General features: G+C 39.3%; 1 protein-coding gene across 3 annotated transcripts; it reads right to left on the minus strand.

Moving 5' to 3' along the window:
• Positions 1-2,286: 2,286 nt before the first annotated feature.
• Positions 2,287-25,443, minus strand: Fbxo47 (F-box protein 47). 3 transcript variants are annotated; one of them, XM_090351682.1, is made up of 11 exons: positions 25,271-25,443; positions 19,950-20,155; positions 19,501-19,671; positions 14,466-14,542; positions 13,620-13,697; positions 11,286-11,394; positions 9,201-9,377; positions 6,392-6,538; positions 5,337-5,479; positions 3,869-4,028; positions 2,287-2,970 (listed from the first exon to the last, which is right to left on the minus strand). In XM_090351682.1, exons 2-11 carry the CDS (start codon positions 20,128-20,130, stop codon positions 2,858-2,860), a joined length of 1,356 nt encoding a protein of 451 aa, XP_090207808.1. In that variant the 5' UTR covers positions 20,131-20,155; positions 25,271-25,443; the 3' UTR covers positions 2,287-2,857. The 3 variants fall into 3 exon arrangements, with proteins under 3 accessions (XP_090207808.1, XP_090207809.1, XP_090207807.1); XM_090351683.1 differs by having other exon boundaries at positions 11,286-11,313; positions 25,268-25,443; XM_090351681.1 differs by having other exon boundaries at positions 25,268-25,443.
• Between the last annotated feature and the right edge of the window lie 909 nt (positions 25,444-26,352).

Raw genomic sequence — 26,352 nt, forward strand, 5'->3', positions numbered from 1 at the left:
CCAGGTCTTCATGCATGCTAGGCAAGTACTCTACCACTAGGCTAAACTCCTAGTCCTTATAAATCTTTTTTTAAAAGCAGTAATGGGTATATTTTGAGGATAAAATGGCAATATTTATTTACTCCAAATATGTGTCAGGAAAAATTTGCATAAACTCTTCCTTGACATTTCCCGCTAAAACATTCCCCTGACTCCTTCACCTAACCTTGAGTTTCAAAGTACAATTTTTTTTTTTAACTCAACATAGGGTCTCATTGGATGTATAGTCCAGGCTGACCTTAAATTCAAAAATCTTCCTGTCTCAGCCTTCTTAGTACTAGGATTATAGACATGAACCACCACACCCAGCTTCAAGCTATCATTTTCTACGTCAAGGCAAGACAGCAGTTCTCCATTCTTATTGAGGCAAGTGTAAGTGAGAGTTTGGAGAAATCTAAAGCACTGTTAATTATAGGCTTTAATTTGCGAACTCAGATTTTCTGTTTTAGCATTCTAAGCGACTAGAGATAATTTTTTTTTTTTTTTTGTGGGAATCATAGGGCTTGAACTCTGGGCCTGAGCACTGTCCCTGGGCTCTTCAGCTCAAGGCTACCACCCTACCCCTGAGCCGCAGCCCCATTTCCTGTTTTCTAGTGAATAATTGGAGATAAATAGTCTTAGGTTCTTTAGTGCCCAGGCTGGCTTTGAACAGTGATCCTCAGAACTCAGCCTCCTGAGTAGCTAAGATTACAGGCGTGAGCCTCCACACACAGTGTAGAGATAATCTATTAAAGTTAAATTTCAAACTGCTTGCAGTGATAAAACTTTGAAAATATGATCTCTGTAATATAAAATTTACAAATCTGTATTATGCAACATGATGTCTAATCCTGTTTGGCTGACAATGTAGTTAAATGCCTGAATAATTGTAAATTACTTAGAAAAACACTAAATGACATAATGCTAGTATGACTCATACAAACACCTAAGTGGAAAAAAAATAGATTTGAAAAAAACTATTTTTTTCAAAAGTGATATAGCTTATTTTGGGCTGAAGGATTATCATGAAAATAGATTTGAGATAACTAAAGAAAAATGTTCGTTGTTCTTTTTTGTCAATCATGAGGCTTGAACTTGGTATGGGTGCGTCCCTGAGCTCTTCAGCTCAAGTTTAGTGCGCTATTACTTTGGGCCACAATGCTACTTCCAGTTTTCTGGTAGTTAATTGGAGATAAGAGTCTCATGGACTTGCGTGCTTGGGCTGGTTTTGAACCATGGTCCTCAGATCATGAGTAGCTAGGATTGCAGGCATGAGCCACTGGCTTCTGTCTAACTGTTTTTCTTGGTGTCTGGAATCAAACTCAAAGTTTCTGACCTTGAAATTGGAATGACCTAATTGATTAAATTTCAGAAAATGCACTTGTTGGTTTGTTTGTTTTTGTCAGCCATGGGGCTTGAAGTCTGGGCTTGGGCACTGTCCCTGAACTCTTCAACTCAAAGCTAGTGCTGCTCAACGCATCCTGCTGGCTTCTCCCCAGAAGACAAATACTCATCAAGATCAAGAAGTGCTTCAGGGTGCTCATGACCCCAAAGCCGGGCTCTGCCCTTGGAGGGTCACTCTCTTTCCTTTCTCCATCTGCTCCCTTGGGAAATTCAGTGACTAAAATGCCTCCATGGGGAGCCTAGAGGCAGCCAACCACCACTGAGATAATTCCAACCTTGCCTTTAATCCTGTTGTTTATTTGTTTACATAAAACAAATTTGACATTTTCTGCATTTTGAATTACTGCCAGGTTATTAGAAACAAAATTATTTGAAAGAACCGCATAGGCATACCCCTACCCCCCACCCACCCACTGCCATAAGCTCAGGGATAACACCCAGGGCCTGAGCACTGCCCTTGGGCTTTCCTCAAGGCTAGTGCTCTACTACTTAAGCCACAGCTCCACTTCTGGTTTTCTAGTAATTAATTAGAGGTAAGATTCTCATGGACTTTTGTGCTTCGGCTGACTTTGAACCAGAATCCTCAGATCTCACCCTCCCCAGTAGCTAGGATTACAGGTGTGAGTCATCCGGTACCTGGCTCATTTCTAACTTTTTAGTGGTTAAGAAGAGTCCTATGGACTTTCCTGCCCAGGCTAGCTTGGAACTGCAATGCTCAGGTCTCAGCCTCCTGAATGGCTAGGATCACAGATGTGAGCCACCAGCACGTGGCTGTATATTTTCTTTTGGAATGTTTTTACTGTACTGTCTAGGAGAATATAAAAGATGATTCAATTGTACCAACACAGTTTATGCTTTCCTCCATTTATAGACCATTTGTATGATTTATAACCTTTTATATAATTCAACACAGACACATAACTTCTTTTGGACCTTTTTTTAATCTGCTAGTTTATATAAAACATGAGTGAAATATAATGTTCTTTGTTATCATATGCCAAGAAGATGGTAAAGAATGTGATTTATTCCAAACACATTCTCTAACATCACTTTGCAAATCTTCACAAAACATTCATAGTGAGAGAATGGATGTAACTACTTAGTGAATTTGGATCTGTTCAAACTTTAAAACAATTACCTCTTGCTTCAAAAATCTATACAAACAGGTTGGGCTGTCTTTAGATTCTTGGACAGTTAACATTCCATTCCAGTGTGGTTCACCAAACCCCGAAGAGGCAAAGGTTCTTTTCCAGAGAAACTAAAACATATTCTTGTGTTTACTGGTTATTTTTACATTAATAATGGTGAAAGTTCTTGCTGCTAACATCCTAAGCCACGTTAACTTCTTAGATGATGAAAGGCCTTGGATGCTATCTTCAGGTGTGAGAAAAGTAGTTCAACAATGTGTTTTCTAAATGCAAAGCTTTTGGAGAATTTAGGAAGAGACAGTATTCATGGTCATATACAGGACCTCCTTATGGAAGTTAGCCTGAGCATGTACAAGATGGAACAAATTCAAAAAGTGTCTGTTATCTTCATCATGCTCTCCTATATGCCATACACACGAATAGACAGTAGAGAAAAGAAAAAGTTAAAATTCTTAAACATATGTTTTAGAAACAAAAGATGGTCTAATTGTTTCTAATAATATTTGAACAGAAGATTCTGTTAGTGATTGTTACTAAGTCAGATATTACTATGGAAATAATAAAATTATATCAGAACACTAAATTCGAAATCAAGAAAAAGATCCTATTCCATGTTTTATTACTTCTATTTATGACCTGGGGCAAGTCAGGTAATTTCTCTAAGCCTTCTCTTTCTCATCTATAAAGCAGAGTTAATTATCATGTTGGATACTTAATAAAACTGGAAAATATTTGTTGAAACCTATACAAATGTATTATTGTGAGGATTATGTTGGTAAGTCAGCAAATTAAAATTTGTTGTTGGGCCAGGAGTTTGGCCTCGTGGTAGAGTGCTTGCCTAGCATGCACTAAGACCCGGGTTTGATTCTTGTATACCACACATATAGAAAAAGCCAGAAATGGTGCTGTGGCTTAAGTGGTAGAGCTCTAGCCTTGAAAAAGTCCAAGGATAGTGCTCAGGCCCTAAATTCAAGCCCCAGGACTGGTAATAAATAAGTAAATAAATAAAATAAAAATGTACATAATTGAAACTAGCTTCTTTTAGAGCAGACTTTTCAACCTTGTATTCTCTATTGAAACTAATAAACTAATACTGGGTTTTGAAAGTAAGTGGGGACTAAAAAAAAAACAAACAAAAATAAAAACAAAGAAACCTCGCAGAAAAACAAAAGAAGATTTTTGCCCCTTCCTTTGTTGGTTTAGAAATTTCATTCTATACAGAGCCTAGAGAAAGATCTTCAGTGAAGACTAGGAGGCACCTTTGTTCACATCTGTACATTGTGTACATTCCTACTCACCAGACATAATGGACTGTAGCATTTCCATTATAACACAGGCAAAGGCACTTGCCACATTCTGCAGGAAGTTATTTCTTTCCACCTGACTGTTGAAGACTTTACAGACGTTTTGCATCATTTTAACGGCCCAATCCATGCGATATAGTTCTTTCTCACACACCTGATTTAGACATATAAATCATTATTCTAGGTCTACATGTGAAGAAAAGCTGCAGAATTTGAAAATGGGGGATTATGAAGTAACATAATTTATTACTATTTATTACTATAACTCAATTCCTTGAGTTGTAGATGGGAAATGCTCTTATATCTACTAATCTTTTGCTTGTAAGTCATGTAATTTTAGTGGAAAAGTATTATTTAAATAAATGCCTGGTTCAAAATTATCAGAATTATTTATTAATGAAAAACTGATATTGAAAATAATATTAGGCAGGCATCAGTGGCTCACACTTGTAATCCTAGATACTCAGAGAACTGAGGCCATAGCTCAAAGCCAGCCTGGCCAGGAAAAGTCCATGAAATTCCAATTAACCATTAGAAAACCAGAAGTGGCAGTGTGGCTCAAAGTAATAGAGCACTAGCTTTGAGTGAAAAGCTTACAGAAAGTACTCAAGCTCTGAGTTCAAGTCCCACGACTGATCTTCCATCTGCCAAAATTGACTGAAAGGAAAAATATTTATTTACTAATATTCTCTCTCTCTCTCTCTCTCTCTCTCTCTCTCTCTCTCTCTCTCTCTCATGGGGCTTACACTCTAGGCCTGGGTACTGTCTCTGAACTCTTCAGCTCAAGGCTAGTGTTCTACCACTTTGAGTCACAGCACGACTTCTGGTTTTCTGGTGGGTAATTGGAGGTGAGAGTCTCATGGACTGGCTTTGAACTGTGTCTGGGCTGGCTTTGAACCGTGATCCTCAGATCTCAGCCTCCTGAGTAGGTAGGATTACAAGCGTGAGCCACTGGCACCAACCAGCTTGTCCTTATAATTTTATAATGAAATTCCAGTAATCAACTCTATTGCTCTATATTAGCAAATACGTATTTTTACTTGATAGTTCATCTAAAAGACTGATAACATCATCTGTTGATCATTCTTTGCTGTTTATGTCATACAGTAATTTAATGGCATCTGCCAAACTTTTTAGATTGAATTCATCTGTAGGCCCTCTGTCATTTCAGCAGCCTTCTGAGTAGCTAGGGTTATAGGTGTGAGCCACTGGTGCCCAGTTGAATATGAATATATTTCAATATTTAAACACTTTCATTAATACTTTGTGCACATTTCAATTCCTTAAGGGTAGCTCCCTGGTCAGTTAGTTCTAATTTGTGTGTTGGTGCTGAGAAAGGAAACGAGGGCCATGCTAGGCTACAGTCTCTGACACAAACACAGCAACTCTGGTAGGTCGAATGTAATGTTAATTTGCTAGAAAAAAACTTGCTATTGCTTTTTTGTTGTTAATTTTTACTTACCAAAGCTAAAAAGACTGTAAGCTTTGCCAGTTCAAAGGCATGTCCATTCACTGCTTTACTAGCCATGAAAGCAAAGCAGATGCTGTTTCCGCTTAAGATGAGGAGATGAGCATTATTCTCTAGAAGCCACTCCCTGGGAATCACTTTTATTAGAGAAAGAACAGTTATTTGGTGAGAAATTGCACAATAATTATAGTAAGCATCCTTAAATACATACAATATCATATTACCTTATTAAATCTCAGTGCCAAGGAAAACACTCAAGTGTTTTAGTTTCTCAACTTCAACATTTGACTGGAGATTGAAGTTATTGTGGTGTCATGGAGGCTTTTTACAATTGTGCTAATAATACTAAATAGTAAAAACAATTCTCCTACACATGTCAGTTGGCAAAATGAGTTCATGTCATATGAAAAAAAAAACAGCTTTGTAAACTTTACAATTTAAAGCAAATTTGTTCACCTTTGCTGTACCAGGAGAAAGCTTTATTTTTACATAAGTTAGAAGGGTGTTTCTGAGAACTTGAAAAATAGGAATGAAGCTTTCAAATGATAACTATTAACAATAATTATAATAATATTATAATTATATTACAATATTTATAACAGCAATTAGAAAATAATATATTTATTATAATAATTGAAAGGAAGTTGATTAAATACATTATCTTCAAGCATAATATAAAACTTTTAAAATGTTAATTTGTGATTTCAAATAGATCCTTCATTTGTTCCTACAGAATTGTTCTTAAATTTTGTTGTATATGTGCTGATACTAGGACTTGAACTAAGGGCCTGGGCACTGACTCTGAGCTTCTTTTTTTTTTTTCCTCAAAGTTAGTGCCTTATCACTGAACCACAATTTCTGGCTTTTTTATGAATAGTTTATTAGAGATAAGAGTCTCACAGACTTTTCTGCCTGGTCTGGCTTCGAACCGTGATTCTCAGATCTTGGCCTCTTGAGTAGGTAGGATTACAAGCGTGAGCCACTGGCACCCAGCTTATCATTAAAATTTTATAATGAAATTCCAGTAATCAACTCTTGCTCTATATTACCTGATAGTTCATCTAAAAGACTGATAACATCATCTGTTGACCATTCTTTGCTGTTTATGTCATACAGTAATTTAATGGCATCTGCCAAACTTTTCAGACTGGATTCATCTGTAGGTCCTTCTATCATCTTCTTCCAAACCACCTTTCCTGTATTGAAACAAATGCTAGGCTATGACAGAGTAGTTGGCTTTGTGGTAAAGACTTTAAGGATTGTTTAAAGTGAATATTTGCATAATAGACTTCCACTATGTAAGCTACTTTTCAAAATGAAATGTCAATTCTGATAACAGTATAAATGTGAATGTTTCTAACTAATGTGACAAAACAAACAGTTGAACTGTGAAAAATAGCACTTTCAGTTCAAATATGACATTATCCCACAGCAGAAATAAGAATATATAATTGCTATAACTTTACTAAAATAAAGTAAAACAAAACCTATTGATATCCTAAGATCAAACATACTATTCTTGAGAGTTTTTCACATCTTTTTACTGAAAGAGTAACTGAGTCAATTGAGTTTGGTTATTTATCCATAACCAATTCTCTTTGTAGATTATACATAATGTGTGTGTGTGGGGGGGTGGGCCTACAGCTTGAACTCGGGGCTTGGGCACTATCTCTGAGTTTTTTGTGCTCAAGGCTAGTGCTCTATTACATGGAGCCACAGCACCATTTCTGATTTCTTTGGTAATTAATTAGAGATAAAAGTTTCACAAATTTTCCTCTCTGGACTGGCTTTGAATTTCAATCCTCTTATCTCAGCCTCTTGAGTAACTAGGATCACAGGTGTACCAGACCCACACAACATTTTAATCTTGGCTACAATTAATCAGTACTACTTCCAGCTTTGTATGTATGTGGTACCAAGGAATCAAACCCCAGTCTTCATGCATGCTAGGCAAGCACTCTATCACTAGGCCAAACTCCCATCCCTTATTACCTCTTGATATGAATGAATGCAGACTAAAAGAACACATGATAATTTTAGCTGGTGTTGTAGGTCATACCTAGCTATTCAGGAAATAGAGCTCTAGAGAATTGTAGTCTGGAAGCCAACCCTGGGCAAAATGTTAGTGAGACGTTAACCAGTAAAAAGCTGGGTATGGTGGCACAACCCTATTATTCAAACTACCCAGCAAGAAAAATAGAGATCATTATGCAGGCTGCATAAACACAAAACTCTGTTTAAAAAATAATGAAATGGCAGGCCAGGAGTTTGTAGTGGTAGAGTGCTTGCCTGGTATGCATAAAAACCTGGGTTCAATTCCTTGGTACCACATACATAGGAAAAAACTTGGAAGTGGTGCTGTGACTCAAGTGGTAGAGCTCTAGCCTTGGGAAAAGTCCAAGGACAGTGCTCAGGCCCTCAGTTCAAGCCCCACGACTGGCAAAAAAAATTAATAATAATGAAAATGTGGTTTATGATAGAGTGGTTGCCTAGCATAAATGAAGCCCTGGGTTCGATTCCTCAGTATTACATAAACAGGAAAACAAAATGTTGGAAATGGCAGTGTGGCTCAAGTGATAGTATACTAGCCTTGAGCAAAAATAAGCTCAGGGACAGTGCCCAGGGCCTGAGTTCAAGTCCAAGGACTGGCAAAGAAAATAAGCTGGAGTTGTAACTTCAGTGGTAGGATGTCTTGCTTGCCTAGCAAGCAAGTAGTCCTATAATTCCAAACAGGAGTTTATACCCTGTACCATTACCACACAAAAAATGAAATAAAATAAAGGCATAATTTTAACTTCAAGCAAAATTTAGGCAAAAAAATCAGATTATACATCTAAGATGTAGTAAAGCATCAATTCTGACCACAATTTTATTTCTTAGTAGAATAAACCCCCTCCAGTTACAAACATAAACCTTGATTTAAGATACTGTTTAAAATTAAAAAGCAGTTAAGCCAGCTCATGCCTGTAATTCTAGTTACTCAGGAGGCTATTGATCACGATTCAAAGCCAGGCAGGGCACATGAAGTCCACAAGACTCTTATCTTAACCACCAGAAAATCAGAAGTGGCCCAGTGGCTCAAAGGGGAGGGCTGTAGGATGGTAGCCTTACTCAGGGACAACACCTAGGCCCAGAGTTCAAGTCCCACAACTGACAAAAAAAATTAAAAAGCAGTTATTCAAGCCAAGCAGTGGCTCATGCCTGTAAGCCTAGCTACTCAGGACGTTGAGATCTGAGGATCATGGTTCAAAGCCAGCCTGGGCACTAAAGATCTTGAGACTCTTTTTTTTTTTTTTTTTTTTTTTTTTGCCAGTCCTGAGCTTGAGCTCAGGGCCTGAGCAATGTCCTTGGACTTTCTCAAGGCTAGAGCTCTACCACTTGAGCCTCAGCACCACTTCTGGCTTTTTTCTATGTATGTGGTACCAAAGAATTGAACCTGGGTCTTCATGCATGCTAGGCAAGCATTTTAACCACTAGGCCAAACTCCAGGGCCGATCTTGAGACTCTTATCTCCAATTAATCACTAGAAAACTGGAAGTGGAGGTGTGGCTCAAGGGGTAGGGCAGTAGCCTTGAGCTGAAGAGCTTAGAGACTAGGCCCAGAGTTCATGCCCCATAACCCACAGGGGAAAAAAAAAATGTAGCTATTTTAGATAAGCAGAGATAGAAATATATTTATTAATTGGATACAACAAAAAAATTTGTCGTAAAGCTTAAATTATGTACAAGTAGAATAGCATCTATAAAGTTGTAGAACATAATTTAGTTATCAAGAAACTGAGCAGATTCAAGTGGCTAGTTTTCAAAAGCAAAAATAATCATTTACATATCATACAACTATGAAAAATTTGATGCTTACCATTCTGAGGTGATATTGGCCCAAAGATGATATATAGTAATCTTGCTTGATTCACCATTGGCCATGGTTTTAATATTCTTGTCAACCAAAAAGCAGAATCACTACGATGCGTCCAGTGATCAAGCAGGACATTTCTACAGAACAGTCTGATTCTTAACTCTAGTTTATGGATACTTCCTATGAAGGCAAAGAATCATAAACCTTTTTCTTTCTGGAAACATGGATTGCATATTTGATAGTTATTAGCAAGCTATTTACATTGTGGTTACTACAGTGATTATAAACATTGTGTCTAAACAGGAAGGCATCAAGAGATTATTTTTGGGGGGTTTTTTTGGCTCTTTTTTTTTTTTTTTTTTTGCCAGTCCTGGGCTTGAGCTCAGGGCCAGAGCACTGTCCTTGGACTTTCTCAAGGCTAGAGTTCTACCACTTGAGCCTCAACACCACTTCAGGCTTTTTTCTGTGTATGTGGTACCGAGGAATTGAACCCAAGTCTTCGTGCATGCAAGGCAAGCACTACACCACTAAGCCCAAACTCCTGGCCCTAGCTCTTTTGTTTTTCTTTGCCATTCCTTGGGCTTGAATTCAGGACCTGGACATTGTTCTTTTTTTTTTCTTTCTTTTTTTTTTTTTTTTTGCCAGACTTGGGCTTGAGCTAAGGGCCTGAGCACTGCTGGACTTTCTCAAGGCTAGAGCTCTACCACTTGAGCCTCAGCACCATTTCCGGCTTTTTTCTATGTGGCACCGAGGAATTGAACCCAGGTCTTTGTTCATGATAGGCAAGCACGCTACCACTAGGCCAAACTCCTGGCCCTGGACACTGTTCTTGAGCTTTCTCAAGGCTAGCTAACTCTACCCAGAACCACTTCTGGCTTTTTCTGTGTATGTGGTACCAAGGAATCGAACCCAGGGGCTTTGTGCATGGTAGGCAAGCATTATGCCACTAGGCACACCCCGGCCAAGATTCTGTAACTTTTAAAATATGAAATATTTCAGATATATAGAAATTTTAAGTGTACAAGAATAAATTCATTAGTTACTAACACATAACTTAAGAAATGACACTATTCATACAGTCCATTTGCCCTTGCCTTCTGAAGACTTGCTTCTGTATAATAAGCTTCTTCTGTATAACTTGCTTCTTTGTAGTAAGGTAAAACCTATAGCCTTATACAGGTTAGGCAAGCATTCAACCACTGAGTTACATCCTCAGCCTGCATATAGGTTTGTTGGTTTTTATTTTTATTTTTGTTTTAATTGTACTGGGATACAGGCACTGTGGCTCAAACCTGTAATCTTAGCTACTCTGGAGGCTGAGATCTGAGGATCAAGGTTCAAAGTCAGCCCAGGCACAAAAAGACCTGAGACTCTTATCTCCAGTTAACCTCTAGAAAACGAGAAGTAGGCTTGGCTCCAGGGTAGGGAGGTAGCCTGGAGCTAAAGAGCTCAGGGACAGGGCCCAGGCTGAGTTTAAGCCCGTGACCCACAAAAAAAAAAAGAAAAATGTACTGGGGTGCAGCACTGGTGGCTCATGCCTGTAAATCCTAGCTACTCAGTGAGATCTGAAGATCACAGTTCAAAGCCAGTCCAGCAGGAAAGACAGTGAGACTCTCCAATTAGGCAAGCACTCTACCACTAGGCCAAACTTCTGGCCCCTTACACATACTTTTGCATTTCTTCTTAAAAAAAAAAAAAAGGAGGGTTGTGAGTTTGGCCTAGTGGTAGAGCCCTTGCCTAACATGCATGAAGACCTGGGTTCGATTTCTCAGTACCACATACATAGAAAAAAGCCAGAAGTGATGGTGAGACTCAAGGGGTAGAGCTCTAGCCTTGAGAAAGTCAAGGACAGTGCTCAGGCCCTGAGCTCAAGCACAGTACTGGCAAAAAAAAAAAAAAAAGAAGGAATCTCGGGGCCAGGAGTTCAATTTCTCAGTACCACATACTTAGAAAAGCCAGAAGTGGTGCTATGGCTCAAGTGGTAGAGTATTAGCCTTGAGAAAGCCCAGGCTCTGAGTTCAAGCCCCAGGACTGGCAAAAAAAAAAGGAATCTCTGTGTAATTTTATTAGTGAATTAATGTTTTTTACCTGGTTTGCTACTGACAACAGTCTGCATCTTGCGGGAGAGATTAGTCAATTCACATAAAAAGTTATAAACACGATGGCATTCAATTTCATCCCAACCTGCTATTAAAGTCTGAGAAAAATAAGATGAAGAAAACATTATAGAGATTCAAAGAAATCAACATGTTAAGTGACAATTCCCTTATAAATATGGCTCTGAACTTCTGTGCTCAAGCCTAGAGAATCTACCACATGGAGCCATAGCTTCATTTCCAGCTTTTATTTAATGTTTTGTGTAGTTAATTGGAGATAAGAGCCTTGTGGACTTTCTTGCTTGGGCTGGCTTCAAACCACAACCCTCAAACCTCAGCCTCCTGAGTAGCTAGGATTACAGGTGTGAACCATGGGTGCTTGGCTGAGTGTAACTGTTCTTAATGTAAGATCGACATAATTATAGCTCTACTATAGAAATATTCAAATAATAAATATTTTACATAATTGTAACAGAAATTCTCTAAAATTCAGCTTCTTTCAAGTTGAAAAGTAAATATCTTTTTTTTTTTTTTTTTTGCCAGTCCTGGGGCTTGAATTCAGGGCCTGAACACTATCCTTGTGTTTTCTCAAGGCTGGAGCTCTATCACTTGAGTCACAGCACCACTCCCGGCTTTTTCTGTGTATGTGGTACCAAGAAATTGAACCTGGGTGTTCATGCATGCTAGGCAGGCACTCTTACCACTGGGCCAAATTCCCGGTCCTCTTTTTTTTTTTTTTTTTTTTTTTTGCCAGTCTTGGGGCTTGAACTCAGGGCCAGGGCACTGTCCTTGAGTTCTCTCAAGGTTAGCATTCTACCACTTGTACCAAAACACTACTTCTGGCCTTTTCTGTGCATGTGGTCCTGAGGAATCAAGCCTAGAGCTTTGTGCATATCAGGCAAGCATTCTACCACTGGGCCATGCTTCTCTCTCTGTATCTTTTTAGAAAACATTTTGCTTTTGCTTGGAGCTTTAACTCAGGGCCTGGGTGCTGTCCTTGATCTTTCATGCTCAAGGCCAGTGCTCTACCACAGCTCTACTTCCAGTTTTTTTTGGTGGTTAATTGGAGAGAAGAGTCTGAGAATGAGGTTCAAAGCCAGGCCTGGGCACAAAAGAACCTGAGACTCTTATCTCCAATTAACCCATAGAAAACGGGAACTGGGGCTTGGCTCAAGGGTCGGGCAGTTGCCTTGAGCTGAAGAGCACAAGGACAATGCCCAGGCCTAGGGGTAGGGTGGTAGCCTTGAGCTGAAGAGTTCAGGGACAGTGCCCACTCCCCGAGTTCAAGCCCCATGACTGACAAAAAAAAATTTAGGAGGGTCAAGTATGAAGTTCTGAGGTCAGTCTCTAGTAATAAAAAAAGAAAGGAAGAGGGCTGGGAGTTTGGCCTAGTGGTAGAGTGCTTGCCTAGCATTGCACGAAGACCCAGGTTCGATTCCTTGGTACCACATACTTAGAAAAAGCCAGAAGTGGTGCTGAAGCTCAAGTGGTAGAGTTCTAGCCTTGAGAAAAATCGAGGGACAGTCCTCAGGCCCTGAGCTTAAGCCCAGGACTGGCAAAAAAAAAAAAAAAAAAGAAAGGAAGAAAGAAAGACAAAAAAAGAAAATGGTGAGAAGAACTGGAAATTTCAAGAATATTGACATGGAGTAAATGAATGTTAAGCACTGTATAACCATTAAAAATAGAAAATTTCTGATTACACAATACTATTAGGTTGTATTCTAAAATTGTGTGTGTGTGTGTGTGTGTGTGTGTTTGTGCCTATATTGGGGCTTGAACGCAGGGCACTATTCCTGAGCCTTTTTTTTTTCTGGTCGGTTCTGGGGCTTGAATTCTTGGCCTAGGCACTGTCCCTGAGCTCTTTAGCTCAAGGCTGGTGCTCTACTACTTGATCGAAAGAGCCACTTCCGATTCCCAAGCTTTTTTGCTCAAGAGTAGCACTTTACTAGAGCCACAGCTCCATATTAAGCTTTTTGGTAGTTTATTGGAGATCAGAGTCTCATGGGCTTTCTTCCCCAGGCTGGTTGAGAACTGCAATCTTCAGATTCTAGCTACCTGAGTAGCTGGGATTAGAGGCAGGAGCCACCAGGGCCTGGCATACACAGACACACACACACACACATGTGTATATATACATATACATGTATATATACTATATATACACACGTGTGTACATATATATGCATATACATATATATATATTTCTAAGATTATTGTAACTTCTATTAACCTAGAAAAGGATAGCTTCCATACTCTAATGTTAATAGTTCAAAAAGCATTCCTTTCTTCTTCTTTCATACTCCTTTTTTCATAATAACAAATGTACCTGTAAAAACATGCCATAACATGATAGTCCTACACACTGCATGGGAGCTGCACAGCCATTAAATTTAAAACAGGAAATCTGTAAAGAAAACAAAGTGTAAATTTTTTTTTTTTGCCAGTCCTGGGCTTGAGCTCAGAGCCTGAGCACTGTCCTTGGACTTTCTCAAGGCTAGAGCTCTACCACTTGAGCCTCAGCACCACTTCAGGCTTTTTTCTATGTATGTGGTACCGAGGAATTGAACCCAGTACCACATGCATGCTAGGCAAGCACTCTACCACTAGGCCAAACTCCTGGCCCCACAAAGTGTAAATTCTTCATTTTCAGTGGATCTGTAATCTTATTTAACATTTAAATTTAATGGAATATGCAATGTTATTTTTCAGTATATATTCTGATTAATGAATTGTTTACTTTTGGCATTTTCCATTTAATACTTTAGAGTTGATTATATATAACTGGAATTGTGCATATGGGGACATGACTATACTATATTACATTTTGTGTTATATAACCTCTGAATACCCACGAGGGCATTAGGTTACCACTGATCAATTTTTTTAGTACTAATTCATGAAATTCTACTAATTAATAATAGATTTAAAATGAGTACAATATCTTAGTGGTAAGATATCATGGTCTGTATAACTTAAGATATCTTAATGATTATCTTAATAATATCTTAATCATATGATATCTTGATCTATAGCTCAAGAGGTGGAGTGCTTTTTAGCATCTTTGAGGCTTTGGATTCAATCCTCAGTATCATACACACACGTATATGCACATACAAAATTACTAGAGATAAAGATTGTGAGCTACTTCTTTAATTCAGAAGTATCATCTTACTTCTGAGAGCTTCTTGTGAATGTACTTCAGTCTTTCCTTGGTGGGTAGCAGCAGTGTGCATCTTTTAAATAGTAGACCTGAGAAAGTAAGGAGACACAAGAAGAAAATAACAATGTAATCAACTTAAAGGTATCTATAACATAATATTTCTTGAAGTCCAGTGTAATATACCATTATGGCATTCATCAAGTGATTCTGATGCTCATCTAAGAGGCTTAGCCTAAAGTCTTAGAAAAAAAATTGTGAAATTGAACTGAGAACTGGTGGCTCACACCTGTAAGCCTAGCTAGCCAGCAAGCTGAGACCTGAGGGTCATGGTTAGAAGCCAGCAGGGGCAGGAAAGTTCTTGATATTCCTTTTTTATTTTTTCTGTCAGTCATGGAACTTGAACTCTGGGCCTGGAACCTGTCCCTGAGCTCTTCAGCTCAAGGTACCGCCCTACCCATTGAGCAATATAGCCACTTCCTGTTTTGTGGTAGTTAATTGGAGATAAGAGTCTCACAGATGTTTTAGTGCCTGGGCTGGCTTTGAACCATGATCCTCAGATCACAGCCTCCTGAGTAGCTAGGTTTACAGGTGTGAGTCACTGTGCCCAGCTAAGTTCTTGATATTCTTATCTCTAATTAACTATCAAAAAATGAGAAGTGGAAGTATGGCTCAACTGGTAGAATGCTAGCCTTGTGCAAAAAAGCTCAGGGACAGTGTCCAGTCCCTGAATTCAAGCCCCAGGACTGGCATGGACATGCACACATGCACATGCATGCACACACACACACACACACACACACACACACACACACACAGTGAAATAAATACAGTGGAAATTATTTAGATTTTAAAACATATAATAATAAGATACAAAGATATGCTAGGAAAAATAAAGAAAATAACCAACCCTTAGGGGTTGGAGACATGGCTCAGTTAGAAGAGTAGTCTTGGGCCTAAAAAAAAAGATACTCTAGGGAAATTTGCCTTTCTTTTGTAAGAAACAGATTCTATTATCTCTTTAAATTAACTTCATGTTCAAAAATAAAAATATTTTAAGAGCTGCAAAATGTATCTAGTTCAGATTAAGCATCTACCTATTCCTTTTATGGGGATTGCATGGTAGGAATTGTCAGATTTTGTGATCAGACATTTTATAAAAGGAAAAAAGGCCCTTCAATTTCTCAGTAAGATGTGACAGGAACTACAGTGACAAGTATATGGTTTCCTCTAAGTATTCTGTTTTCCTAAAATGGCAGTACATTGTTAAAGCATTCTTATAAAAACAAATGTCAGGACTGGGAATGTGGCCTAGTGGTAGAGTACTTGAAGCCCTTGGTTTGATTTCTCAGTACCACATAGCAGAAAGAAAAAAAAAATGTCTGCAAAGGAAAATATCTTCTTAAATATCATGACTTTCTTCAGTTTTTATACTCTACATAGTTACCTTTTTAGATTATAATTGTGGAAAATCTATAGAAATCTAATGTGCTGTGTGTGTGTGTGTGTGTGTGTGTGCTGGTATGGGGGCCTGACTGTAGGGTTTAGCTTTGTTACTCAAGACTGGTGCTCTATGACTTGAACCACAGCTCCACTTCTGGCTTTTAGCTGGTTAGTTGGAGATAAGAGACTCATGAACTTTTCTGGATGAGCAGACTTCAAACTGCAATACTCAGATCTCAGCCTCTTGGTATCCAAGATGATCAGCACAAGCCACTAGTGTCTGCCTACATTTGGGTGACATGATCAGAACTGAATTTTAAACATAAACATTTCTCATGTTTTACATAAAAGATTTTTTTAGATTAAGTTCTTTTTCTTTCATTTTGGCATCCAGTCTCATGGCATGTCAGAGCTGGAAATTTCAAACTATAATTGTATGTTGATTGCTTTTTCTACTGTAAAACTCATATTTTTAACTCAAATTGCAATTTATCATAAAACCCAATATTGGCTGACTTTTAAAATTTCTTTTAAAGCAAAGGTAGTCTGCCTTTAGAGACAAACTTCTTTTGGTTGTTCCTGCTAAAATAGAGTCAGATGTAATGTTCTTTCCACACTGGCCATCTGCTTGGTTCTGTATGAAAAAGCAAATTAAAATTTATAATCTTGTGAAAATGTTATTTTAACGTCTGGAAACAAGAACAGATCAGACAGGAGTGACAACATAAAAAAAGGGAAAGTACATTAAACATTTACCAAAAGAACCAGTCATACACCAGGTGTGTGTCAGAATTAAATGGAAGGTTGAAGTCAGCATATGAATACCATTTTTTAAAAAGTAAGTAGGATCAATATATATTTGTATGTTACAAAATTATCTGTGTATGTGTGTGTGTGTGTGTGTGTGTGTGTGTGTGTGTGCGAGAGAGAGAGAGAGAGAGAGAGAGAGAGAGAGAGAGAGAGAGATTAGGACTTAAATTTAAATTCAGGTCTTTGTGCTTGCTAGAATCACTTGAGCTAAACCCCTTTATTTTGTTAGAGTTAGTTTAAGCAGCTGAGGAAAAAAAAGAAATTCTGTCAGACCAAAACCATTGCAGAGAGATACAGAGAGAGAGATCACATGTGGTCATAGGCTTACCAAATCTGGTAATCAACTCTAAAACCAATAGCACTATATTCAGATTACACATCATTTATTTGTTCTAATTAAAGATATTTGTCAAATGTATTTGTATATCAATATACTATTTTGTTTTCTTTCTGTACTGATTCTGGGGCTTAAACTCAGGGCCAGTCCCTCAGTTGTCCCCCACCCACCACCAAAGCTAGTGCTCTACCATTTGAGCCATATCTCCATTTCTGATAGTTAACTGGTGATAAGAATCTCCTGATAGGGATGGTAATGTGGCTTAGTGGTAGAGTGCTTGCCTAGCAGGCATGAAGCCCTCAGTACCACATAAACAGAAAAAGCTGGAAGTGGCACTGTGGCTAAAGTGGTAGAGTGCTAGTCTTTTTTTTTTTTTTTTTTTTGCCATTCCTGGGCTTGAGCTCAGGGCCTGAGCACTGTCCTTGGACTTTCTCAAGGCTAGAGCCTCTTGAACCACTTGAGCCTCAGCACCACTTCCGGCTTTTTTGTATGTATGTGGTACCAAGGAACCGAACCCTGGTCTTCATGCATGCTAGGCAAGCACTTTAACCACTAGGCCAAACACCCAGCCCTTAGAGTGCTAGTCTTGAGCAAAAGAAGCTCAGAGACAGTGCCCAGGCCCTGAGTTCAAGACCCACAACTGGCAAAAAAAAAAAAAAAAAGAATCTCATGGACCCTTCCCGACCGCCACCCCAAAGTGGTGCTACCCAGATCCCTCAGTAGCTAGGGTTATAGGTTTGAATCACTGGTACCCAGTATAATCTTATTATGTTAGTAGGAGGCTTTCTCAGGCTACTAAAAAGCAATATGTGGTTAACTTACATTTTTTTAATTTAAATCCCAACATTTTATTTCCATGCTTTAATTATAAATTAGCTTCATCGTTAAATTGTTATTAGTCAAAGTGAAATGAACAATTTCATTACTCTAGGGTGAATGAACACAATGAATGGGGTAAAATGTATAAATGATTATATATCAAGGGAAAAAAGATTATACAGAATTTCATTTGATATGTTCAATTTAATATAATGATCTATTAGTAAATGCACACACTGCTTATAAAGGAAAACCATAAGTTCTGACAGGAAAATAAATGATTCCCCACAATAATGTGTTTAAATTCCTTTTCCTCTTTTTCTTTTCTTTTTTCTATTGACAGTCCTGAGGCTTGAACTCTGGGGCTGGGCACTGTTCCTGAGCTTCTTTTGCTCAAGGCTAGCACTCTACCACTTAGCCACTGTGCTACTTCTAGCTTTTTCTGCTTATGTGGTACTGATGAATCAAACCTAGGGCTTCATGCATGCTAGGCAAGCACTCTCCACTAAGCCATATTCCCAGCCCCTTCTTTTCTCTTTTTTTTTCTTCTTTCCTTCCTTCCTTTCCTCCCTCCTTCCTTATTTCCTTCCTTCTTTCCCTCTCTCTCTCCTTCCTTTCCTTTTCTATTTTTTTTTGGGGGGAGGGGAAGGGCTTGAACCCAAGCATCATACCACTTGGGCCATACTTCTAATGCTTTTTCTTTTTTTTCTTTTTTTTTTTTTTTGCCAGTCCTGGGCTTGGGCTCAGGGCCCCAGCACTGTCATTAGGCTTCCTCAAGGCTAGAACTTTACTACTTGAGACACAGCACCACTTCCGGCTTTTTTCCATGTATGTGGTACCAAGGAATCGAACCCGGGTCTTCGTGCATGTTAGGCAAGCACTCTACCACTAGGCCAAACTCTTGGCCCCCTTTTTCTATTTTTAAGGGCTAGATTGTGGTTGAAAGGGGGAAGACACAGAAATAACATTCATATAAAAAAAGCATAGATATAAAGCATAGAAAACACATCAATTCAGCTGAGTGCAATGGCTTATGCCTGTAATCCTAGCTACTCAGGAGGCTGAGATCTGAGGCTTGAGGTTCAAAGCCAGCCCAGGCACAAAAGGATCTGAGACTCTTATCTCCAGTTAACCTCTAGAAAATGGGAAGTGGGACTTGGCTCAAGGGTAGGCCAGTAGCCTTGAGCTGAAGAACTCAGGGACAACACCCAGGCCCAGTGGTAGGGTGGTAGCCTTGAGTTGAAGAGCTCAGGGACAGTACCCAGCCCCAGAGTTCAAGCCCCGTGACCCAGAAAAAAAAAAAAGAAAGAAAGAAAGAAAGAAAGAAAGAAAGAGGAAATATCAATTCTCTAAGTTGGTAAGCCACCTAGATAATAAGTATAGGTGATAATCAGTACAGATGGATAAGTATAGGTGACATGAAATTCACTAGAATTGGTACCTTACATAAAAATATATTCTCTGGCCTTTAAAGATAACTGTAAGCAACTTTGTGAAGGAAAAAAATCCTTTCATTGAAGAGTAAAAGCACCATACAGATAGGTACATGTTAGGAAACATTTTGTATTGCACTAGCTTATAGAAAATCCTCTTAAATAAGTTTAATTTGTTACTTACTGTAATTCTTATGTCATAAATTACCTAGAGATCTGTAGTGCTCCAGTATGTAGGAATCCTGATTCTTGTCAAGTAGCTCAGGGTTATGAAAATTCTGTACTAAAAGTCTTTTACTTCCTGATGAAGTTGAGATATAATTGATAATGTGCTGGTTGACTGTTTTGGACACCATACTTAGCATGCTGACATCCTTCACTACAAGAAGAAACATATTTGACAAGAATATCATTATTAGTATAGTCTGATTGAAAATAAAAATAAATCTAATAAAAAAAATCTTAAAGTTGTTTTAAGTCCAGTTGTCAGTGATGAGAACATATTGGATGACTTTTTGTTTGTTTGTTTGTTTTGCCAGTCTTGGGGCTTGAATTCATGGGTTGGTAGCTGTCTCTGAGCTATTTTGCTTACAGGAGAGCCACAGGCACTTGGCTAAAAATGTCTTGTGAAGCCTGCTCATTGTCCCCAAAACTCACCTGACAAATATTTTAAAATTATTTGGAATATTTCCAAGGGTAAAACATTAAAATGTCCAAATGTTGACATGGATGGAGAACCTGAATCAAGGATGTTGAATGAAGAGGAAGATCCACGATTGTAACGTTTATATTTCTCCTTGGGAATCAAAGTGAAACTGTTATTTATTCTAGATGTCATCTTTTCCTTACACTATTAATTTATCCTGTACAAGAAACAAAGGAAAAAGGAAATTAAAGTAAGGAAGACCGTGTCTTATTTATTTTCATTGCTGAAGCTCTAACCTATGGTTTGTACATCTAGGCAAATCTCCTATTAAATTTTCAATCAGCTGTTTTTTTGTTTTTTGTTTTTCTCTCAGTTGGTTGTGGAGCTTGAACTCTGGGCCTGGATACTGTCCCTGAGCTCTTCAGCTCAAAGCTAGCACTCTACCACTAGAGCCACAGTACTACTTCCGGCTTTTTCTGTTTATGTAATACTGAAGAATAAAACCCAGGGTTTCATGAATGCTACATTCCCAGCCCCAAGTTATACCTTTTATCAATAACAATCATTGAAAGTCTTACAAAGGGCCTATATTAAAGATAATTCCTGGGGCCGGGAGTTTGGCCTAGTGGTAGAGTGCTTGCCTAGCATGCACGAAGACCTGGGTTCGATTCCTCGGTACCACATACATAGAAAAAAGCCAGAAATGGTGCTGAGGCTCAAGTGGTAGAGCTCTAGCCTTGAGAAAGTCCAAGGACAGTGCTCAGGCTCTGAGCTCAAGCCCAGGACTGGCAAAAAAAAAAAAAAAAAAGAGATAATGCCTAAAAAGCACTTATTAAAGATAAATTATTTTAAAATTATTTAAATTTAACAATAAATCTAATATATAATCTAATATATAGTATAATATAGTATGCATTACACATAATGACTTTGTGTTACTTTATTGTTGCAGTTAGAAAGCAAGTTTATATATATATATATACATATATATATATATGTATACATATATGCTTCCAGTTTAAAGCCTCATTGGTTTTGAAGTAAAACAAAGACATTTTATCAGAGTTACAAATATATCTGACCAAATATACAGAATTGCTAAAATACCATTGTTACTTATCTTAGAAGGTTATATCTAACTTATCTTAATTTAAAATTTGAAAATATGGAAGAGAAATTTGATGCTCAGTTAAAGCATAACCATAACCTCCTTTAAATCATATCTTTGGGCCAGGAGTTTGGCCTAGTGGTAGAGTGTTTGCTTAGCATGCATGAAAACCTGGGTTCGATTCCTCGGTACCACATACATAGAAAAAAGCTGGAAACGGTGCTGAGGCTCAAGTGGTAGAACTCTAGCCTTGAGAAAGTCCAAGGACAGTGCTCAGGCTCTGAGTTCAAGCCCAGGACTGGCAAAAAAAAAAATATATATATATATATAAATATATATAATATATATAGTATTCTTATGCTTTGTTTCAGTTCAGTGAACATTTAAATTACCAGATATTTTATTTTATTTTATTTTATTTTTGTTGTTTTTTTTTTTTGTTTTGTTTTGTTTTTTGCCAGTCCTGGGCTTGAGCTCAGGGCCTGAGCACTGTCCTTGGACTTTCTCAAGGCTAGCACTCTACCACTTGAGCCTCAGTACCATTTCGGCCTTTTGTCTGTGTATGTGGTACCAAGGAATCGAACCTGGGTCTTCGTGCATGCTAGGCAAGTACTTTAACCACTAGGCCAAACTCCCGGCAGATATTTTAAAAATAATCATTAAGGGGCTGAGAATGTGGCTTAGCAGTAGAGTGCATGCCTAGCATACAAGAAACCCTGGGTTCCTGAATACCACATGAACTGAAAAGGCAGGAAGTGGCGCTGTGGCTCAAGTGGTAGAGCACTAGCCTTGAGCATAAAGAATCTCAGGACAGTACTCTGACCCTGAGTTAAAGCCCCAAGACTGGCCAAAAAAGTAATATATTAGATATTTACAAAATGAAGTTGAAGAAAAAGATGAATAAATTCCCTTATGCAATAGTTTGGGGGTCTGGTCCATGTGGCTCTTGCCTGTAATCCTAGCTCCTCAAGAGGCTGAGATCTGAGAATGAAGATTCAAAACAAGCCCTGGCAGGGGAGTACTTGAAAAAGCCAGAAATGGAGCTGTGACTGAAGTGGAGCTGTGGCCTGTGGGAGAGCTCCAGCTTTGATCCTTAAAGCAAAGAGACAGCTGCCAGGCCCTGAGTTTAAGTCAGTTCTGTCATCAAAAGAAAATGTTTGGTATTCATATCATTCTGGAAGTTCACATTAATTTTTTTTGGCCAGTTTTAGGGCTTAAATTCAGGGTCTGAGCACTGTCCTTGGAAACTTTTTGCTCAAGGCTAGCCCTCTGCAACTTGAGCCACAACACCACTTTCAGCTTTTTCCTGTATATGATACTGAGGAATCAAGTCCAGGGCTTTATGCATTCTAGATGAGTACCCTATCATTAGACTATGCTCTTGGCCCTAAATTCACATTTTTAAATTTAATTTAATTTTATTTTTAATTCACATTTTAAACAATAAAAATAGGTACAACTACTCATACTATTCTGTAATCTATTTTTAAATAAATTGTTTTCATGTCAATAAATATATTTATATAATAATTATTCTTGAGTTGGGCATTGTTGGCTCATGCTTATAATCCTAGCTGCTCAGGAGGCTGAGATTTTCTCAGATCATGGTTCAAAGCCAGCTTGGGCAGGAAATTCCTTGACATTCTTATTTCTAATTAAACACCAAAAAGCCCAAAGTAGAGCTATGGCTCAAGTGGTAGGGTACTAGCCTTGAACAGAAATGTACCCAGGGGGCTGGATTTTGGCGTACTGGTAGAGTGCTTGCCTAGCATGCACATAGACCTGGGTTCAATTCCTCAGTATCACATACACAGAAAAAGCCAGAGTGGTGCTGTGACTCAAGTGTTAGAGCTGTAGCCTTGAGAAAGCCCAAGGACAGTGCTCAGGCCCTGAGTTCAAGCCCCAGAACTGGCAAAAAAAAAAAAAAATCCAAAAGGCCAGGAGTTTGGCCTAGTGGTAGAGTGCTTGCCTAGCATGCACGAAGACCCAGGTTCAATTCCTCGGTACCACATACATAGAAAAAAGCCAGAAATGGTGCTGAGGCTCAAGTGGTAGAGCTCTAGCCTTGAGAAAGTCCAAGGACAGTGCTCATGCCCTGAGCTCAAGCCCATGACTGGCAAAAAAAAAAAAAAAAAAACCCAAAAAACAAAACAAGTACCCAGGCCCTAAGTTTCAACCCCAGGACTGGCATAAACCACATACATACACACATACATGAAAAGCTGAAAGTGGAGCTATGGTTCAGGGGGTAGATTACTAGTGTTAAAGACAAAAAAAGCTTAGGCTCAGCAATTATATTTCTAGGCATTTACCCCAAAGATTACAAACCAATATACAGTAAAATTACCAGCATAACCATGTTTATTGCCGCACTATTCACCATAGCCAAGACATGGAATTATCCTAGATGCCCCTCAATGGAAGAATGGATCTAGAAAATGTGACACACACACACACACACACACACACACACACACAAAATATGTACCATTTGTAAAGAAATGGAAAGACCTGGAAAAATTCTGTTACAGGAAGTAAGTTAGGCCCAGAAAGACAAAAATTGCAATGTTTTCCCATATATGTGGAAGCTAGATCTAGCTTATAAACTTATAAGTAAATATGGTGGTATGCAAGTGTATTAACTGAAATTCAGTAGATTCAAGGAAGAATTTAAACAGTACAATTCCTTAGAAAGGCAAAGTCAAAGTTTAGCAAAATAAAACATCAGGAAGAGGGTACTTGAAAGGGGTGGGATAGGGGATCAAAAGGGGGGAAAGGGGTAAAGTAGAGGAAAAAGTGGGGAGAATGCAGTCAAGAATCTAATGTAAAATTAAGAGTGAAGGAAATTTTGGGTAGTGGAATGATGAGTGAGAAGTTTGAAAGGGATGACATTAATCAAGATATATTTATAAACTGCCTTGTTAAATGGCAACTCCTTTGTACAACTACTTAATGATAATTAAAAAGAAAAAGCTTAGAGAAAGTGACCAGGCTCTGAGTTCAAGCTCCAGATCTGGAACCCCTTCTCTTCTCCCCCCTCAAAAAGGAATACATTTTGATGGCTGCATTTGATTCCATTAAGTGGAAAAAATACTAATTTATTAAATCCACAAAGTTGATTTCCACTTTTCAGGTAGGCATTTTAAAAGCATTTTCATGATAATAGAATATAGATGTAGTCTAGGATTTGATTCTTTCTGTTTCTCTGAGGAACTGGGTGATGGCTCTTGTCTCTCCCCTCTCACCTCTGAGGGACAGGTATAGTGTTAAACTTCTGAGAAGACTGAAAAATAATGGGTCCAAATTATTTAAAAACCCAAGCCTCTCCTTACAATGCTTATTTTAAACCTCAAGGTTCTCCTTACAATCTTTCTTTTCTAGACCTGGATGTTTTCAGAGGAACAGCCATGTTTTTCTTTTCCCTTGAAAATTCTAACGGTGTTTCACATGACTTCTCTGACCCCTTTATAGAAGGACATTCACATCCCCAAATGGTAATACAATGAACTTTCACTGTCCCTATTTAAACCCACTTTTTTTTTCTTTTTTTAATCGGTGGTGGGGCTTCACTTCAGGGCCTAAGCCCCGTCCCTGAGCCTCGTCGTGCTCAAGTCACAGCTCCACTCCTGGTTTCTGAGTGGTTGCTTAGAAGAGTTGCATGGGGACCTTTCTCCCAGGCTGGCCTCCAGCAGGCTCCTCCCAGCCCAGTAGCTTGAGCAGCTAAGATTACAGGCTCCGCGATTTTTATTTTTTTAACTACACTTGCTAGAGTCTGAAGGGCGGATGTTTCGGGTATGTTTTTTTATTTTTTGAGAAAAACCTTTGAGGAGCCAGCGGGGTGCTGGTGGCTCGGGCCTGCCATCCTGACTGAGAAAAATCGGGAAGTGGCGACCTCGGTGGAGAGCTAGCCTTGAGCGACACGAAGTACAGCAACGAACAGCACCCAGCTCCCGCGTTCAGGGCCCACGACCCGCACCACCCCGCCCCGCGCCGCCCGTGAGTCCCTCCTCGGCCCGAACTCCACCACCGCCCCGGACAGCCCCACCCCAGCTCCTCCCAGTTCCTTCACAACAACTCCACCGAGCCGAACACCGAGCAGTCGCCCCAGCGAAATGCAATTCACAGGGTGAACGTATCTCCTTTTCAACCCCCTTAAACACACGACAGTCTCAAGGAAGGACCTGGGATGGGGACACTTTTTTTTTTTCTTTTCTTTTTTACCACGGATTTCGATAGCTTTCCGGTTAAAGAATCACTGGGAAGAAGAATTTACTCGGGTTGCCACATAATCCTCAAATTTTGAAATGTTTTTTGTTTTAAATTCTCCTCAGCGTTTTCACGCCCGGCAGGTGGAAGGCGCTCCCAGCAGCTCCAGAGCCGATTTCCCGCCACCCAGGCGCTCCCCTCGAGAATATTTTAGAATTCTCCCAGGAGTCCCAGCGGGAGGCCCCGCCCCTTCATGAATATTCAAAACACACAGCTTTGTATGCCCGCCCCTTCCCAAATAACTTGCCCCACAGCCAACACTGAACGAGGCTCCGCCCCCTCATGAATAATAAGAAGGGGTCCCGTCGTTCCCTCCTTCTCATGAATATTTATCTAGGGTGAGGCTCCAGGAGCAGCCTCAGTATGTGCGAGTGGAAGACCGGAAGGTGCTGGAGCCGCCTCGCTGGTCGACTTGCCTTTCCTTTCGTTTTGCGCCCGCTTGTTTATTGTGTGTTAGTCCTAGGGCTTGAACTCAGGACCTAGTTGCTGTTGCTCAAGGCTCTACCACTTCAGCGGAAGCTCCGCTTGTAGCGTCTTAGTAGTCCCCTCGAGATAGTGGTCTCCCGGATTTACCTGGCTGGGCTTGGAACTGCCACCAAATCTCAGCTTCCGGAGTAGCTAGGATCACAGGCCTTGAGCCGGCGGTACCTGGTTCTTCCCAATAGAGTAAGTTAAGTTACAAGAGCTTTCATCACAATTTTCAGTGGGGGGGCGGGAAACCCTCCAACTGCCCTATCCCTGGAAATTAGGTTCTCCCTCATTCATTCTGTTGACTGTTGAAGTATACCTTGGGCCAGACAGTGAAGTAGGCCCAAGGATGTCCCTAAGAAGAAGACACGTTTTCTGCCCTATTGGAGTTTATTATTGGTCTAAAGGGTGAGATGGAATAAACAAAAGTATCTCCAGATGATGAGAGCAGCTTGGTAGAGGAAAGATGGCACCAGAACACTATGTGGGTGTGGAGGGGAGGGAGAGTTCTTTTAGATAGAAAGGTTATGAAGGCCCCTTTGAGATGGTGACAATTTGAGAACTTCTTTGGT

This window comes from Megascapheus bottae, chromosome 17 (assembly GCF_031878675.1).
Source record: "Megascapheus bottae isolate mThoBot1 chromosome 17, mThoBot2.hap1, whole genome shotgun sequence".
In the NCBI taxonomy this organism is placed as follows: Eukaryota; Metazoa; Chordata; class Mammalia; order Rodentia; family Geomyidae; genus Megascapheus; species Megascapheus bottae.

Bases quoted from the DNA above. Each gene is read 5' to 3' on its own strand.
- Fbxo47 (XM_090351682.1), bottom strand. From the start codon at position 20,130: ATGACATCTAGAATAAATAACAGTTTCACTTTGATTCCCAAGGAGAAA. The intron at 19,672-19,949 runs GTGAGTTTTGGG...TTCTTCTTGTAG, and splicing joins AATTTTAAAATATTTGTCAG to TGAAGGATGTCAGCATGCTA. The intron at 5,480-6,391 runs GTAATATAGAGC...CTCTAATAAAAG, and splicing joins TCTTTTAGATGAACTATCAG to TGATTCCCAGGGAGTGGCTT.